Source organism: Tachysurus fulvidraco, chromosome 16 (assembly GCF_022655615.1).
Source record: "Tachysurus fulvidraco isolate hzauxx_2018 chromosome 16, HZAU_PFXX_2.0, whole genome shotgun sequence".
Classification (NCBI taxonomy): domain Eukaryota; kingdom Metazoa; phylum Chordata; class Actinopteri; order Siluriformes; family Bagridae; genus Tachysurus; species Tachysurus fulvidraco.
Genome location: NC_062533.1, coordinates 8,198,455 through 8,217,088, shown reverse-complemented (window position 1 = coordinate 8,217,088; position 18,634 = coordinate 8,198,455). Strand labels below are relative to the sequence as shown.

General features: G+C 39.5%; 2 protein-coding genes across 8 annotated transcripts in view; one reads left to right on the top strand and one right to left on the bottom strand.

Moving 5' to 3' along the window:
- The window catches only part of brf1b (BRF1 RNA polymerase III transcription initiation factor subunit b), a 54,041-nt gene that overhangs the window by 27,856 nt on the left and 7,551 nt on the right, over positions 1–18,634 (bottom strand). For both annotated transcript variants that reach the window (XM_027149063.2, XM_027149064.2), the window contains exons 5-12: positions 16,514–16,545; positions 14,820–14,892; positions 6,896–7,045; positions 3,550–3,643; positions 2,417–2,543; positions 2,238–2,277; positions 631–723; positions 96–398 (exon numbers count right to left, since the gene is read on the bottom strand). In XM_027149063.2, coding sequence (XP_027004864.1) covers positions 96–398; positions 631–723; positions 2,238–2,277; positions 2,417–2,543; positions 3,550–3,643; positions 6,896–7,045; positions 14,820–14,892; positions 16,514–16,545 — 912 coding nt within the window. The remainder of the gene's footprint in view (positions 1–95; positions 399–630; positions 724–2,237; positions 2,278–2,416; positions 2,544–3,549; positions 3,644–6,895; positions 7,046–14,819; positions 14,893–16,513; positions 16,546–18,634) is intronic.
- Positions 10,147–13,834, top strand: btbd6b (BTB (POZ) domain containing 6b). 6 transcript variants are annotated; one of them, XM_047801576.1, is made up of 6 exons: positions 10,255–10,285; positions 10,367–10,452; positions 11,515–11,809; positions 11,916–12,006; positions 12,095–12,213; positions 12,335–13,834. In XM_047801576.1, exons 3-6 carry the CDS (start codon positions 11,604–11,606, stop codon positions 13,365–13,367), a joined length of 1,449 nt encoding a protein of 482 aa, XP_047657532.1. In that variant the 5' UTR covers positions 10,255–10,285; positions 10,367–10,452; positions 11,515–11,603; the 3' UTR covers positions 13,368–13,834. The 6 variants fall into 6 exon arrangements, with proteins under 6 accessions (XP_047657533.1, XP_047657534.1, XP_047657532.1 ...); XM_047801577.1 differs by lacking the exon at positions 10,367–10,452 and having other exon boundaries at positions 10,147–10,285; XM_047801578.1 differs by lacking the exon at positions 10,367–10,452 and having other exon boundaries at positions 10,232–10,255.

Below are 18,634 nucleotides of genomic sequence, written 5' to 3'. Positions count from 1 at the left end.
ATCAAAATTAAGCATTTAAAAGAAAAAAAAAATAATTAGGGAACAGAATAACAAAAAGGAACCACATGATGAGCACTGATACTACAGCCACTCACCATCCTCCCCCTCGTCAGACAGGCATTGGCGGATGGAGTCTGTAAGACCAAGGCTGGCAACGCTGGGAAACGGGCCAAGCAGTAAAGTCAGTGGCACACGAGTGGAGTCGCTGGGCAGTTCTGCTGCCTCTTTGCCCTGCTCCTGTGCCTCTGTGCCCCCCTGAGGTCCCTGTTCCAGATTAGGTAACACCTGGTTGATGATTTCCTCAGTGAGGTGCTGAGCTGCAGCCTCCATCTCCTCATCTTGTGTTTCCTCTTCATCTCCCACGAGGTCCGACACCAGAGACAGACTGCCATTGGTGTCTAACAGAGAGACAGGAGGGATTTGTAAATGTAATCATCAGGAGCGATTATACTTCCTCTCCATGTTAATTTAAAAGTCTGTGTAAGATTCTTTTAATGTAGCTTCCAAATTGTACACTAATTACAAAAAGGTAAACAAACAGTACTTAGTACTTTACTGTGATTTAAAAGAAAAACACTGTAATATAAATGCACTTTTACAGAAATAAACCCTCAAACTGCTGTACAATACCTTCTTTTGCATACATGGCATAAATTCCTCTCAGTTTAGGCTTGCTGTTCTCCAGTTCTGTCTCAATCTCCTCCTGATAGGAGCTGATCTCACCTATAAAGACAAACAAATGCACTGAATTTCAATCACAACTCTGCCTCTGGCAAACAACACCATTTCTCAAACTTAACAGACTGTACTTTCCCCGTATTAAAGCAGGATCTTACATGCACTAGAAATGTCATACTGTGATTCCTGTATGCAGCATTAATTGAATGTCTAAGAGCTATATATAGAGATGCAGAATTTATTTCTAAAGTTATGTCAATATTTACGCAGGAAAAGTAGATCAATTTTATGGGCTTTTAATTCAGATTAGTCAAATTACCTGTGCGTAATTCACACCTCCAAGTTTGCCAGATATCTCTTAATTAGACTTGTCAGAGTCAATGTTTTCATTAGCTTCTAGTTCAGTGTCTTTAAACATGAACATGTGGCTTTAATCAGGAATAAAAAAAGAATGCAGACCGAAGATGGAAATAGCAACAGGAGGAATGGGATGTTCAAAAAGCACACATGGGAGATTTTGGTAACGTGTCCAAATCCTTTTCACCCACATAACATAATACTATTCAATAACAAAGCAAAATTCTATTTAAAAAAAGACTACTAAATAAATATACAAAGGAGAAGCAAATATTGTGTTAAAAAATCTAGCACTTGATCCAGCACATCGTAACATTTCTCTCTCTCTTTTTTAATAAGTCATGTTGATTTATTAAAATAATGTCAGTGTTATTATTCATTTGTTGCTCTTTCCTGTAAATAAATGTGCAGGTTAATTTATAATGTCGTGTTTATGTATTTATATTACATATAGGCAAATGATCCTTTTTAGCATAGCATATTGTTTTCACAGGGGCACGGTGGCTTAGTGGTTAGCACATTCGCCTCACACCTCCAGGGTTGGGGGTTCGATTCCCGCCTCCACCTTGTGTGTGGAGTTTGCATGTTCTCCCCGTGCCTCGGGGGTTTCCTCCCCCGGTCCAAAGACATTCATGGTACAGTAGGTTGATTGGCATCTCTGGAAAATCGTCCGTAGTGTGTGAGTGTGTGAGAGTTTGAGTGTGCCCTGCGATGGTTTGGCACTCCATCCAGGGTGTATCCTGCCTTGATTCCCGATGACGCCTGAGATAGGCCCCGTGACCCAAGAAGTTCGGATGAATGAATATTGTTTTCACATTAAACTGCCAGACAGTGGAGCTCGACTTAATATCGCTGCTCACAAATGCATGAAGTCCGCAGTCAGAATCCCCCTATGTGCATATCTCTTGTGCAACTTCAGAACAGTGTTTAAGTCTGAGTTTATATATGACATCTGAATACTGATGTGCACAGTTTTCATATTCAATCCTCACAGCACATGCTTAACATAACACTGAACATTGCCCTAAAAGCCTAACCGACTTTATGTATTTTTTTCCCTAGTTGTTTCAATAGAATATTAAAATGTCAGTTCAAGCACAAAAATGAAACGGACAGATACTGCTGAGAGCAGGCTAAAAACAAGGGCCTGAATTTAGAAGACGTTTAAACATCGATGTCTTTTTTAAGTTGAGAAAACTAACCTTGATATTCATCGAGCTTCCTGGACAGCTCCTGTTCCAGCTGAAACAAATGAATGTTTTATTTAAAAAATATAATTATACATATATATATATATATATATATATGGTACATTTAACAAGATACAAGTGGCATGATGATGTAAGGGTGTAATGTACACCATAAGCCATGCAGTACCAACCTGTTGGATCTTTATCTTCTTTTGACCAGCAGTGAAAGACGGGGGATCGCACTCCTCCTCCAGGTCCACTCGCATGAACTCATCAATAGTCAAGTGACTGGTAGGTGTGTCCTCAAATTCTGTCAGCCTAAGAAGGTATGGTAAAATGACAGGTTACAAAAATAGCTTTCCCATGTGTACCGATTTTCCTTTGAAAATGTAGTATGGAACTTTTTTGAACTTATACAGTATATATCAGAATCCTTTTTATCATGTTTCCCTGAATACTGTGATAGATGACTAATTATTCAGATGTTGCAGAAGCTAAACAGAACAGAACAAAAGGTAAGACACTGAATAAATTTAAACTTGGGGATTAATAGAAATGGTTCGTTTCCTGTTTTAGGGTTAGGGCTGGATCTTGCTGGATCGACTGCAGCCTAGCAAGACTGGCTGTCAGAAAAACAACTTATTTCTGGAGTTAGTTTTTTGTTACTTTGTCTTTTAAAGTGACTGTAAGAAATGTTCATATTAGTTATCATATATTGCTTGCATCCCAAGCAAAACTATATATTCCACTTTGTGGTACTACCTTCTTTGTCTTAGTTTTTTTTAATTGCTACAGTGGTCTTTCATGCTGTCAGCTGTTATACTGCTTTCCCATTCTCATTACTAGGCCTAATATTTCACCTCGTCGCAGCAGACCACAATATCAGCAGGAGTTAATTACAATCATACGTCTTGAACTTGTATTACCGTATCACCAAATTACATACTGCTACTTTAAATTATGGCATTTCTATCATTCATCTCTTACTAAAAGTATCAACAATGTCAATTGAATAATCCATCATATGTACACTTAGCCATCATATAAGGGATCTCATAAAGCATTTTTTCCTGCACCATGAAACATTCCTATTTCAATGGCTGGAATAAAAAAAAAATCTACTTGTGCAGTTCTACTTGTAATATATACATATATGGTCAGAATGAAAAGCAGCAATAAAGTAATAAAAAAAGGATTTGGACTTGGCAGTATACATCACATATGCCCTTTCACTTGCATACATCTTCTTGCAGATATTCCTAAACATGTGACACATACAGTAGTCTAAAAGAAACCCACACAAACATAAAGCGGAGGCACCTACCTCTTCCTGAGAGTCGCCTCACAGACTTTCACCACGCCAATGACCTCCTTCACCGTGCGGCGGAATTCGTGCATGCGAGCTGCCACCAACAGAGCTGCAAGATTGAAATGTCATCCATTTCCTATAATAATACTACTCAGGTAATAAGAGGAAATTTCTGAGTGCTGCCGCACTTTTACGTGACAGTAATGTAAAGCACATGATCCCTAAGACCTGCCTGCACAAGGCTCCTTGGTTCTCCTGCCAGTTTTATAGCTCGGTGCCCACAACTGCTTTATGCGGCATTACACAAGCACATGAGCCTGAATTCAGTCGATAAAAGTTTCAGTGCCTACTTCATGCAACTAGCCCACATGTTCAGAGGTAGAATAACTATAAAGTAACCTTATCTTTTTCTAAGAAGGTTCTGTTTTAAGCGACTGTCAAACTTTTATAAAATAGAAAACAAATGGAACAATAGCTTTGTGACACGAGGACTGTTAAGCGATGGGCTTATTTCATTCACGTGTTCCCTGTGTGCTAGCCTATCAGACTTCCCAAAACTAGTAAGAATTCACTAAAATTAAGCCTTATAAATGTACAGATTTAGAGGCCCTGTAGTGTAACGAGTTTATCTGTAGGCTATAAAATGAGATTTTAAAGCTGAGGATAAATCTACAAAGCAAACTGATTTCTTATTACATAAATCTTCTTATCTTCTTAATACTTAAAACTTCTTGCAAAGCTGCACAAAGGCTTTGGCTTCTGAACTTCTGAACTGTCTTCATTTGTTTTCCGTTTCCCTTTTAGAGTTTTTTCTATAGTTTTACGTCTTTCCTGAAAGGTGAAGATAGAACTGAGTACCGAACACGTCGATTGAACTTAAAAACAGATCACATAAAAACTTTAGTTGCATTTTACTGAATGATTGCTTGTTGTGCAAATCGAGCTTGTTAACTCACACTGCCCTTGACTTATACGTTCACTTCATACTGAACAGGATGCCTTTCATTTACTGGAGCTTTATTTAAGTGCCTCCTCACTATGAGTCTGTAAATATAGGATGTAAATAGTCTGTATTATAGTCTTCAGCATCACGTTATCAGAAACACGATTTGCATTACTTTGGAGACGATGCACTAAACAGCTTTGTGTGGGAAGCTTCTTTCATCACACTGGATTAATTTTTTATTCGTTCATGTATTAAAGTGATACCTTTATAACAATTCGGTGAACTTTTAACTCTTTCCAGCTCTTCCTTGCCTTGCGTTTAGATACATGCCGAGTGAACGCAAAGATGTGTGACAGAAACAGTACTATTGTGGCCAAGGTCACAAACTCAAGAAGATTTATAAAGTCTTGACCAGTCCATGGCTGATAAATAAGAGCCAAAATACACACCTTTATTTACAGTAGCTTTCATCAGCAAAAAAAAAAAAAATGCAAATAACATTCAGTGCCTTTCTGGGGGTCAGTGGTCGGTGATGCAGATGGTGTTTGAAAACAGAGGCGTGACAACACGGAAAAAAGGTCTATCGCAGAGGGTCATTTACATTGTTGATTGTTTTTACTTAACCTTGAGGTTAACTCTATAATTTTCACTTGAAAAGTTCATCTTTGATATCAAGATCAAAACATACTGTTTGTCTTTGAATACTTTTAATGATGAATGATAATTCAGATTCTTTAGTAAGCAGATAATGGAACAGAAGGTAAAACACTGAAAGGCAGAAAACAGAACTAAGGATGTATGGAAATGGCTTGTTTCCTGTTTTGGGGTGAGGGCATCTTGCTGATGGCAGATTGCTGGGATTAAATGCTGGCCTTCAGATGGATGGCCAGGGGTCTGGGCAGCAAAACAGGATGTGCAGAGCTTCTAGGTGTGTTATGCAACACTGCGACTCGTCTTAGTTGCTATATCTTACACAGTACGGCTTTTCTTCATGGTTTGGTCGGGAAAAAACTTAACGATATCTTTATCACTTGAAACTTAGGTTCTGATTTGTATGACGTTTTATATTGCAACATTTGTTTAATCTAATCTTTGTAACTAATCTAATTTGTATTTTTCCTATTGTTAATATATTGTGTTTACCATCTGTCGGTAAACATTTAAATCACTTGATATGGCACAGACACAGAAAAACACATTTGTTTTTTTCCTCATTGATCCTGGCAACAAGGATAGCCTGTTTTCTACAGCATGAGGAAATGCTAACCATTACAGTACATTGCCTGAGGAAATGTCTACCCTGAATGACCTGCAAATTAATCTTTATAATTAACCTGTGATGAATTAACCTGTGATGGAATGAAATTTCATGATAGGTTGATTTATAGATTACTAAAACGTATTCCATCCAGATGTTTGTCTAGTTTCGGTTATAATTGTTTGATTTCCTACAAAACACACAATTCCGTTATCAGCTGATAAGTGTCTCGGTGGAATGGACCTTTATCACAATGACTGAGTCGTCATATCTGGTAATGAATAGGAGTGTTCTAGCTACAATTTTAAACATTATTTAGGTATTAATGAGTGAAAGAAATTTCAAAACACCTAATAATAGTTTATTCTGGATAAAAACAGGCAGAAAATAGCTAGCTACATATTCACACTTGACTAGGTCAACTACTAATGAACACAGCACCAATAAACTAGATCATTTCTACACACACACATACACACACACAGAGAGTCTATGTATAGGTCGAACGATCGATCGATAGATAGATAGATAGGTAGATAGATAGATAGATAGATAGATAGATAGATAGATAGATAGATAGATAGATAGATAGATAGATAGATAGATAGATAGATAGATAGATAGATAGATAGATAGACACAGATAGATAGACAGATCTTCTAACATATCTGATGGCAGGATTGTGTAGTTCTGGTTTGCAGCATGATCAGCTGCTACACTCACACTACTGGTTATTTGAGTTCTCTATCACACGCTGTTGGCTTTTCCTCATTCCTCACACACGACTGCTGGTTTTTCTGGCTTTGTCAAAAACATTTCAACAGACAACAGATGTTTGTTCTGTCCATGGGGAATAATATGTTTTAGGTGTTTACGACCAGTGCTTTTTGAGCAGATGCTTTGAAATGCTGCCTGCAGATGCTACATGCTTCCTTTTAAAATGCTCACCGTCATCCCGACAAACAGCACAAAGCCATTTCTTTCTCAAGAGCACTTCGGTGGGAAATGAGTGAAGTTTTGAACCGCTACTGTCGCACAACTTTTCCAACATAACCATATTATTGTATTCTGTGGTAGACTTTCTTCAAAAAAAAAAAAACTTTATTTATAATTAAAATATATATATATCGAAGGCCAGTGTAAGAATCATTCAGTACCTGCACCACAGAGTCCAGATGGTCTGCGTCCTGTATGCATCCAGTCCCTCTTCATCCTCTGCAGCAGTCTCAGTGCAGTCATAGAGACTTCATGGGTTTTCTCTCCAAACTCCAACATGTGAGCAAAGCGTGGAATATACAAGCATGGATCTACACACACACACAAACAAACAAAAAAAAAACAACACACCAACAAAGTCATATTGAGCCTGATAAAAGTTCTGTAATCCCTAATAATCAACAACCCTGTAGTTACTGGTGTGTAAAGCGGTAAAAACCCAGTAGAACTATTTATAAGTAAATTTGCATAGATTTATGATTATCCCCTATTCAGAAGAACAAGTCTTACGGTGGGACCGTGTAAGTATTACTGGAGCATCTCTGATATTTTTTGTCCTTTTTTTAATTTTATTATTAGGTTGTTTTTTTGTTTTGTTTTTTTGTTTTTTTACAGATTAGAAAATTCCTGCAAAGATGACAGCATATTTTACATTCAATAAATTAACCAGTAGAAAAACACCCTTTGTGTTATATACAATGGTATGACAAGGTTGTGAGGTTTTTTTTTTTAGTGTAAGGATGCTTCCGTGGTCTTTTCTACCCTCTCTGGCCAAAATGAAATGAAATGGCATACTGTCCGAGTTTAAAACACAAAGCAATAAGATACAGATTGTTAAAAAAAAGTAGATTGAAGTAATGGTTCTGGAGGATTTAGGTAAGATATTAAGCTTCACCCATGTGTACATAATGAAGTCACTTCCATCAATATGATTTACTGTACACACACACACACCACATTTGTTCTGTGTTAACTGATCATAATCAGCCTACAGACATCAAACATTAAACAGACAAATGTCCAGAAATCCCATCCATACTGTACTATAGTTACTATATGTATATTCTATAGCTTCTCTTTCCGAGGGTTTTGCAGGTCACAAAGGCCATCTCTTTGAGGCTCTCCTTGACATTGGAGCGATTTTCTAAATTGTTTCTGTACAGGGAGTTCTCCATGTGGTTTATCTCTGAGTCACTCTTTGGAAGCAAACATCCCTAACTTCCACCTACTTCAAAGTCCTTGAATAAACTCACTCTGCTGCCCCAGTAAAGTACCCATCACAGCTGTCCTAATAACAGGGAAACGAGTTCAGCTCTAAGAAGCTAAGAAAAAAAATATATGAACTCCACCTGCGCTTGAAGGAGAAAAGAATTGCACAAAAATCCCCCAGGACTGCGTATGTCACAAGGCTTTCCTAAGTCACACGGGCAATTTTACACTAAATTATCATATTAATAAACTGAAATCCAACGGCGAGGGGACTGACCTTTCTGCACCATCTGTATAACAAAGAACTAGGATTTCAAGAGAAATGTTTCCACATCTAACAACTCACTGGCAACACTTTGTACTGTGATGATTTGAAAATTTAAGCTGGTGACAGGATTTAAACTTCTTTATTTCACATGGACTACTGGGAATCACAGTGAAGAGATAGAAGGCACTGTAGCGTTAAAAGACATAGAGATTTAAACGATCACGTCCTGACAGAAGGAAAAACACATTCATGAGTCTGTGTGAGAGTTGTGAAAAAGAGGACAGCTGAGATTCAGGCTGAAAGGGAATCCCTCACACTTTCTATAGCCACTGCTTCAGATCTCGACTGGATGCTACCCACCGACCAACAGCAACATGTCTTATGTTTCCTACCTATGGACAGTTAGCATTCTATCCCTGGCTAAGAACCCAGCAATAAGGACATTTTCCTGTTTGGTAAACAGTACATATACAAACATCAATTTAACCATCCCTGCTTACACGATTCTCTCAAACAGGGACACCAATCCCACTAATCCTGTTTGGAAAAGCAATGCTATCCAGACCATAGTGATGAGCAAAATACAGTATGGAGTACTGATGAGGTCCTGACATCATGACTGCTTCCTAGAAGATAATGTTGTTAAGTTATATAAAGCTAGACTAGGGATAAACTTGATTATGGTATGCTTTATGGAAATTTGTTTCTGGTGTTCACGTGCATGATCGTGTCAGTCAAAGCTGCAAGCAAAATGGAATCCGATTTCAAGGCAACCCCATTTCCAAGCATAAGATCATGGCATCTTGCTCTAAAATTCAAATATCGTTTATGTTCATAGATTACGTAAGACACTGTACTAAGCAAGAAGTAAAAAAAATCAAACTATGTGAATGTTCCAGTGTCTTATCTCCTTATGCCTTAGGAAAACATGAAAAATTTAAATCCACAGCGTTGTAAAATTCTTAAATCTGATTGGTCAGAAGGCTGTGACTGTCAAAGCCACAACAGGTTTAAATGAATGCATTTAACTTCAACACATTATCGCATCTATAGTAACAGCTCATCTACAGAGACTTGTAAATAACTTGTAAATAAGACTAATACTTAAAATGTACACACACACATACACATTGTTAGCGGTAACAAGTGTTTATAGCTCATATAATAGAATAAAACATAAAAGGACATACAGTTATAGGGAAAACAACTTCACTGCAAGAACCGGTATTTTCATTTGCATTACACCACCAAGTTGATCATTTTCCTGTAATATCCATTGCATTCGTGTTTTACTCTTTACTTATGTCAATCTGAACAAAAAGTGACACATGTAAGTAATTACGTAGCCACTTTGTCTATTCAGTTAATCGTGAGCAATTTGTGTTGCACTTCCTTTTTCTGTAGGCAACTGCTGATCACATAAGGACTCTTTTTTTTCTAAAAAGGTATTAAAATGGATAGATAGATAGATAGATAGATAGATAGATAGATAGATAGATAGATAGATAGATATAAATAAATAAATAAATAATTTAACAATTTAATAAATAAATAAATATAATAGATAGATAGATAGATAGATAGATAGATAGATAGATAGATAGATAGATAGATAGATAGATAGATAGATATAAATAAATAATCAAGTTAACAATTTTATAAATAAATAAATATAATAGATAGATAGATGGATAGATAGATAGATAGATAGATAGATAGATAGATAGATAGATAGATAGATAGATAGATAGATAGATAGATAGATAGATAGATTTCTGGTTCCTTCAGCATGTATTTGAAGATAAGGGGATGCTCTAAATGTCTGGCTGGTAAAACATTACTATGTGTATTGGTATAATAACAGTTAACAGGCTCTGAACCCTGTCTGTCTCTGGATAAACGCTCCTGATGGTGATTCTGTAACGCCGGGGCCCTCTGTTGGAAAGTCAGTAAAGCGGAGTGAACAGACTGAAGCCCAACCCCCTGTGTCTCCGGAGCGAACATGGCTCCTGACTGCGATCGGGCGTCCACACACCGAACCTCAGTGCGTGTCTTTATCACCTGTTCTGTAAAGGTAACGAGTGACAAACTGTCCATCAGCTCAGTGTGTTGTTGTGCTGCTGTTGAATCTGTCTGTCCGTCTGTCCGACTACAGTCTGTGTTACTGATGACAGAAACCAGCTCATCACTTTATCCTTTATTTCCTCTGCGAGCTGCACAAAGCGTCTGTTATCCACAGCGGTAAGCATCACACTGATCCCTGTGTACACTGTACGGTGCTCTGTCTGTTGTTTGGGCTGTTGTTTATCCGGTGCACTTCGTTGCAGATGTGTGTGTTGTTTTTTTCTCCCAGTGAACAAAACCACGGAGCGTCCGGATGTGTGTTAAGTGTGTTGTTAAACTCACACGTAACACGCGGGATTAGTGCACCGCGTTTACACGTGATGAGCAGTTTAAAAGTAAACTTTAGTAAATTGTCTGTAATCCTGGAACAAACGCTGAACCGCGAAAAGCGGCGTGTGTTTGTGGGGTTTATTGATGCGTTTGCGTGACTGTATATATGTTATAGTGTGTTTCTGATGTTTATATACACATATAAATACACACATATATATATACACACACACACGTATAACCTCGGTGTGAATGCTGACGTGCATCTATCTACATTGTCAACAATCACGTAAAGGGTTAAAGGGCTGCGCTTGGTGAATATTATGGCGAAAGTGGGCGGTCTCTTCTGCTATGGGTGGGACGTCGGTGGCGCTGACGTCATTCTCGTCCGACGCTCTGATTGGTCGACCCATAACTGGGCGTCTGCTTTCGCTACACAAAACGAGCTTTACTACACGGAGGAGAAACACTGAGGCAGCGTTCAAGAGCGCGAGTGCAGGTTTCTTTCGGATTCCCGAACAACGGTATGTTTATCACAGCTAACCCGGCCGAGAGGCTGCGAGTTCGCAGCGCGATGATCTCAGCATGGATGTGGACCGGTTGAAGGGATGTGTTTTTTTGTTTGTTTGTTTTTCTCGCTGAGAGAGAGGGAAGAGTACTCGGTTTGGAGTAATGCGTTCACGTCCCCGTGTATTTCTGCACTGTTCCTTTAAATAGGTCGGTGTTATGGCAGCGCGCGAGCTCCATAAACACTGACATTATATCGCAGGGCTCATCTCTCATCTCTCTACACGTCGTCTTTTCTAATTTGCCCCTCAGACTCGTGGATTTGTTCGCTGATGCCAACAGCCCCGGACTGCCTGTATGGCCGGATCATGAAGTTGTTGACGTTTTTTCTTTTGCTTCCAGAGAGCCTCAAAAGAACTAGAAAAAGTGGGAAGCAGCCGGGCAAGTTGCCAGCATGCTATGAAATCGTGAGTTTGTCCTTGAAGAAGAAGATGGCTGCAGAGCTGTACCCTGCCAGCATAAACACCAACCTACAGAACAGCAACAGCACAGCAGTGACACCTGCCAATAAAAAGAGCATCGTCCAGGTGACCCACACAGCATCCAGTCCCACTGCCACTGCAGCACAGCAGAACATCAACAACAACAACGTCGAACCTGCCAGCTGGCAATCCACTCATCCCACACTCCGAGAGAGGTAAATCAAACACAGCAGTTTGGTTTCTTTTTCTTGTCCTGACTTGGTGTATCCATCCTAACAGACAGACCTTGTAAACAATCTCTCTCTCCTTATTGTTTTTCAGGAACGCTCTTATGTTCAATAACGAACTCATGGCGGATGTTCATTTTGTTGTGGGTCGCCCTGGGGAGTCCCAGAAAGTTCCTGCGCACAAGGTGAACACGGCATAGTTGATCCTGGACTTTTTTTTAAAAGATGTATTTTCATTCTGAGTGATTTTAATTCAGTGTTTTGTTCTTGCAGTATGTTCTGGCTGTGGGGAGCTCTGTGTTTGGTGCCATGTTTTACGGGGATCTCGCTGAGGGCAAATCAGAGATTCATATTCCCGATGTGGAGCCTGCTGCTTTTTTAATCTTGTTAAAGTAAGCCCTTTTTTATAAATTTGAAATTGTTGCAGAAAGTTTGCTCTTTGATGTTAAGTGACGAGCCAGACGATTATTCCTGTAGCTTTGATCAAATCTGTTCCTGATCTTCTCCCTGCAGATACCTGTATAGCGATGAGATTGAACTGGAGGCAGACACTGTGCTGGCCACTCTGTATGCTGCCAAAAAGTATATTGTGCCTGCCCTGGCCAAAGCCTGCGTCAACTTTTTGGAGACCAGCCTGGAGGCCAAGAATGCCTGCGTACTGCTTTCTCAGAGTCGGCTTTTTGAGGAGCCTGAGCTCACACAGCGCTGCTGGGAAGTTATTGATGCTCAGGCTGAGCTGGCACTCCGCTCAGAAGGCTTCTGTGAAATTGACTTGCAAACACTGGAGATCATCCTGAAGCGGGAGACCCTGAACACCAGGGAGGCTGTTGTCTTCCAGGCTGTGCTGGAATGGGCCGTGGCCGAATGCAAACGACAAGGACTTGGGCCAACAGCTCGCAACAAAAGGGCAGTGCTGGGAAAGGTCCTGTACTTGGTTCGCATCCCCACCATGTCCCTGCAGGAGTTTGCAGATGGAGCGGCGCAGTCGGACGTGCTGACTCTGGAAGAGACACATGACATTTTCCTGTGGTACACGGCAGCCAATAAGCCCAAGTTGGACTTTCCGTTGACGCAGAGGAAAGGACTGACCCCGCAGCGCTGCCACCGCTTCCAGTCTTCGGCTTATCGCAGCAACCAGTGGCGCTACCGTGGACGCTGTGACAGCATCCAGTTTGCCGTGGACAAGCGAATCTTCATTGCTGGACTTGGCCTGTATGGCTCTAGTGGCGGAAAGGCTGAGTACACTGTTAAGATCGAACTGAAGCGCCAAGGAGTCACCCTGGCCCAGAATCTGACTAAATTTGTTTCAGATGGTTCCAGCAGCACCTTCTCAGTGTGGTTTGAGCATCCGGTTCAGGTGGAACAAGATGCTTTCTACACAGTCAGTGCTGTGCTGGATGGGAATGAGCTCAGCTATTTTGGGCAAGAGGGAATGACAGAAGTGCAGTGTGGTAAAGTGACCTTTCAGTTTCAGTGCTCTTCGGACAGTACGAATGGAACTGGTGTGCAGGGGGGCCAGATCCCAGAGCTGGTCTTCTACGCATGAAAGGTGCAAAGACAGTGATGCTGAAGTGCATTCCACCCACTGTATTTCGATGCAATGAACACATGGGGGAGTACAGGGTCCCGAGACACTTTTGCCTTCTTTTCAGTGTAGCAGTGGAGGGCAGTTGAATGACAGGCTGTTTATAAAACAGACTCTCCTCTGACAAAGCTTGAGTAAAAGAATGCTCCTCTGCTTTATTTATTGAGAAAAGTATATTTGATTTAATTTTAATGCTGCAGCATGCAGACCTATAAATATATATATATATATACAAATAAATAAATCTATATATATATATATATAAACAAAGAAATTGATGTATTGCACTTCTGGTGGTGTATTACCACTAGCGTGTTTTTTTTTTGTACATAACCTGAGTCTAATTTGTTTACAGCTTGATGAAATGTCTTGTATTAGTGTGCAGCTTACTAAACTGCAGATCATAAAACTTTTTGTGACTTAAACTACAAAGTGGTCGAACTCCTTTTTGTTTTGACTCGTGATGTCTTTGAACCGGAATATTAAAAACCACTCGTCTGTACCGAGGGAGTCTGAAAACAGATGTAGACACTTTAGCATAAAAGATCTGAGCTGTTTTATTTGGGTTACGACTGGGATTTAGGTTTCGATACTGAGGTATATGAAATCTTCGTTAACACACACACACACACACATACGACTGTCACAGCAAACCTGAACCGTATTAATAAGATAATGATTGCTCTGAAGTGAAGAAATTTCTCCACAGCCAACATTAGGAAACCGTTTTCCTTGCTAGGCTGCAGGGGCAACTGAATGGGGAGATTGTTTGAATTGAGCCCAAAGAATTTGCTGTGCTGTCGTTTGCATTCTAATTGAGGATTTGGTGAAGGCAGATGAGGGATGATAAAATGGCAGATTTTTTTTGTCAAGACAAGCAGCTGAATGTGAAAATCGGAACACATGGAAAACGTTTAATCCGTCTGGATGCTGAGAATTGCCACGTTCGTTAATACGAGGATTGCTTACTTTGATGTATCTAAGGAACAACAGACGTTATTTATCTCTTATTTAAGAAGAGAAGCAAACAAATGGTTGGTTCAGAATGATTTACATGATGGAACTGAATTGATTTTAGACATGATGGTGCCCCCTATGTACCTGAAGCCAGACTGCAACTCTGTGTATGTAATCTTTTAAACAGATGGGTAATTAATTTACACTCATTAGCCTAATATGGTGAAGTTAAAGCAATTGTATAAAGGTCTGTGCACTGACCCATGGAGAGAATATGACTACAACTCAAGTCAGATTAGTAAAGCATGTTCCAGACAATTAGCAGCTAAAATATGTCAAGGTAATACACACTTATAGATGTTATAGATACTGTATATATTATTTACCTTACCAAAAGACTGATAAAGTTAATTTCAGTGCCTCATATGCAGGGAGTAAAATAAAATGCAACTTTACCGACAGCAGGTGCGTTGATGCAAAGTTCTCTGGCCAACAGCAGAAAGGTCTTTCCCAGAATGTACACGTTCACCTGAGGAAAACATATGGAGCATGTGAGACGTGAAAAATGATAAGTAAGGTTTTGTTAGGCAATATACCTGTATGTTTATTTCATGGCTGTGATATGACCTTGGTAGTATATAAAACGTTACAGTCTTCCATTATAGGCCATAATATCCACACTATACACAATGTTCACTTTCTCCGGCCAGGAAGAGTTATACAGTATGTTTAGAGCACTTTGGGCTTTGCAGTAAAGTACAGAGGTCAAGCCCTCAGCAGCAGGTCTCTAGTTAGCCTGGCAGGCCCAGCAGGGTGCGGTGCTCCCAAAGCCGGGTGTGGCTGCACTTGCTTAGGATTCATTGCATATTTCAGCCTTGCTGTATCCCACCCTCTTAACATCTTTTCAGTGCCAGACACGGTTCAAGGGTCCATACTCCCAGGACAGCTGGAAGAGTAAAAATAAGTGCAACACCAGCTGTGTAGCCCTGAAATGCCTCCCCCTGGAACCACTGCAGAGTAGAGTGCATGCAGGACTGATTCGGCAAGCAGTCGTTTACTTGTACAATTACGGATTATTTATAGTCCGAAAACAAACTGTAATATCAACCTGTCACTTGCTAAGTCAATCCCGCCAGGACCGTTCACTGCACAGCCTTAACTGCTTAATACTGCTCTTCTGATATAACTCTGGGGGGAAAAAGCAGTCGACAAGCAGTCAGCATCTATAGGAGCTTTGTGAAGGATTTCCAAATGGCTGCATGCGTAGCAACATTGTGTATAACTGTCATCATCAACAGTGATTAATTTCATTTGTTTTAGGTTTGTTTTAGTTTTGATTTCTATTCTAAAATTCTATAATACAGTGTATACAGAAATAAGAGAGGTGCATAATTATGTAACCGATCCATCCACACACTGATCAGCCATGAGCCTAAGGTTTACAGCATGTGGCAGACACCCTTATCCAGAACAGCTTACAATTTATCTCATGTTATACAACTAAGCAATTGAGGGTTAAGTGCCTTAAGGACCCAGCAGTGGACCTGGGATTCAAACTCACAACCTTCTAAGTAGCACTCCAGCACCTTTTCAATTCAAGTTTATTTGTATAGCGCTTTTTACAATAGACATTGTCTCAAAGCAGCTTTACAGAACATAAACATAGAGCAGAAGGTAAATATAAGGAATAATAAAAGAAATAACGAATAATAAAAGAAAAAGAATTAACAGAATAAAAAATTCAAGATTATTATTAGATATATATACCCTTAACCACTAAGCTACCGTATCCCTAATATTAAACAGACCCTACCCCAGAACTTGCTGATTTGGAGATGCAGTTTAGACCCATATGCATCCCCATTTTTCCTGTTTTCAAAAACTTTGCGAACTGTCTGTTTACTTGATGCCTAACATCTCATACCCCTTAACACATGCCACTATAAAAAGATTATTAATGTTATTCGCTTCACCTGTTCGTGGTATTAATGTCACGGCTGTACATAATCGTTTCTTTTGTTTGTTCCTCGTCATCTTATAATGTGTTTTAAAAGATCTAAATATGTATCAGCTACATGACCATATCCCTGAGTCCCGTCTGGTTTTGATTCACATCATTGAAGGATTATAAAAAAAAAGTGAAAGCCAACCTGTAAAAGATCACTCAGGTCCAGGAGCATGTCTGCAGATGAGTTAAGGAAGGATTAAAAACAAAAAACAAGAAGAGACAGGCAGTGCTCCTAATCAAGAGACAGGGCTAACAAGTTTTATTATGTCTACACCGCCTGGCTTTACCCAGTCATTAATGCAAATCTGTGACAATTAACTGATTTAGTTAATTGTCACATTAGATAAAGATCTTAATCGTTTAATCTTTTTCACCTATTTCACTAAATCACCACTGCACCCTCTGAGGCCTAAAGCAAAATTTGATTCTTACAGTGAGGATGGATTGTTCCTGTCCATCTGTCCTGGCTCACCTGACCCGCGTTCATAAAACCGTACAGACACCGGTGGTATATGTCTCCATGGTGACTAATGCCCTCTAAGGACATTAGGGAGAGATTAGTACCACTGAAAAAAGAAAGGTTGATCCTGTCTTAACAAAAAGTAGTGAAGTCGATCAGTCTAAGGGCAGTAATTACACTGGAGATTTTGATAAGGATAACCCTTTACTGCAGTAGGGTGTATTTTAGAGCTACCAATGGAATTCTGCATAATGTTTAGGCAAATACTGGGAGTTAGATACCTTTCGCAGAGTTTAAATAAGGGGTTGGTCTTATCAGCATTTTACACACAGCAAAGTCTGAAATGGAACTGTGGCTTGTGCTAAAGCTGAGCTTAGCAGAGGTTAAGCCCTTCTATCGAATGAGCCCTTCCCAGGCCTCAGGGGCAGGCAGCCTCACCCTGACGTAATCAAATCCAACTCAGTGTTTCATCACAACAGTTCAGGGACCAGGGTGGGACAGAGATACAGGGCATTGCGTGCATATGAGTATGTGGATGTGTGTGATGTAACGCTGAGCAGGTGTGCAGCAGAAGAATAGAACGGCTTGTTGTCAGTGTGAAAAAAAAAACTGACAAGCTTTCCATCAGAAAGAAAAGAAGAAAACGAAGGAAAAGCAGATGTAAGGAGGCTGAACTTCCTGGCAAGATGTCATCAGTTAGACATCATTCTCTACTTTATATCATAACCCGAATGCAGGCACTAAAAGGTTACATTTTCCTTTCAAATAATAATGAATAATGCACATTAAAAGAGGTACTTTAGAAGAATCAATGGATTTAATCAGTTTACCCAACTTCCTTATTTGCGGATGTTCCGCAACATTAAAGCTAACTATAAGAATCTGTATAATTTAAAGAAATAAAATTATGACATGCTGCTCATTAATAAATGTTGTACCATTTGAAATTATAACCGTTGTGGGTTATTTTCCTGTATCCTCTTACCGTGAAGGGTTTTATTCCTTACTTAACTGTTATAAACTCTGTTGTAACCCTCGGGTGCATCAGAGAAAAAAGAGAATATTACCTCTGCCATCATTCCTGAGAGGAAACTGAGCAGATGGTCTGTGCACCATAGTTTACTCAGCAGAACAACTCAGAATAATCATAATCCTGTCACACTCATCCCACAGGCTCTCCACATGATAAACTGATTTTTTTATTCTTCCTGTATCATTAATGAAATACAGCATGCCAGTGTTTTTCCAATGAATCTATCGCATCTGTAGGATACATGAAATTGCCACAGAGCATCATTTTTACATTTCCATATACTGATGAAATAAAAATAATCCCGCTTACATGAAATCAATTACAATGAAAGCCTAAGGGCAGATGGTGATGTGTTTTCACATAAAACACTTTATTAAACAACGCTCATATATCCATCAACGTTATTGGAAAATCAAGCTTAAAATTAAATCTAATTTAAGAGCAAAGAACTGTTTGTTATGGATTACCATCATAGTCAATGTGCATCGAATTACACATGGAAGTGTTTAATTTTCCATATAATTGCAAGAAATTGTAAGAATTCTATTGTGAAGCTACAGACAAGGTGTCATACTTGGGGCCTGAAGGATAAACACTCCCCAGTGCCTCATTTCACTTATCTTGCTCAAACTTGTACAGAATCACACTGAAACCTTTTCACATGATCTAAAATTTACACCATATCTAAAGTGTAGTGAACACCAGGTTGGCTCACATTTGGACAATCAAAATTGTTTTTAAGCACCTATCTGCTGCACTTGACTCAAGTC

What these genes read in the sequence shown, in the direction of transcription:
- btbd6b (XM_027149066.2), top strand. Translation starts at nt 11,445, where the DNA reads ATGCCAACAGCCCCGGACTGCCTGTATGGCCGGATCATGAAGTTGTTG. An exon ending in CATCCCACACTCCGAGAGAG is followed by an intron (nt 11,810 to 11,915) that starts GTAAATCAAACA and finishes ATTGTTTTTCAG; the next exon opens with GAACGCTCTTATGTTCAATA. An exon ending in GCTTTTTTAATCTTGTTAAA is followed by an intron (nt 12,214 to 12,334) that starts GTAAGCCCTTTT and finishes TTCTCCCTGCAG; the next exon opens with ATACCTGTATAGCGATGAGA.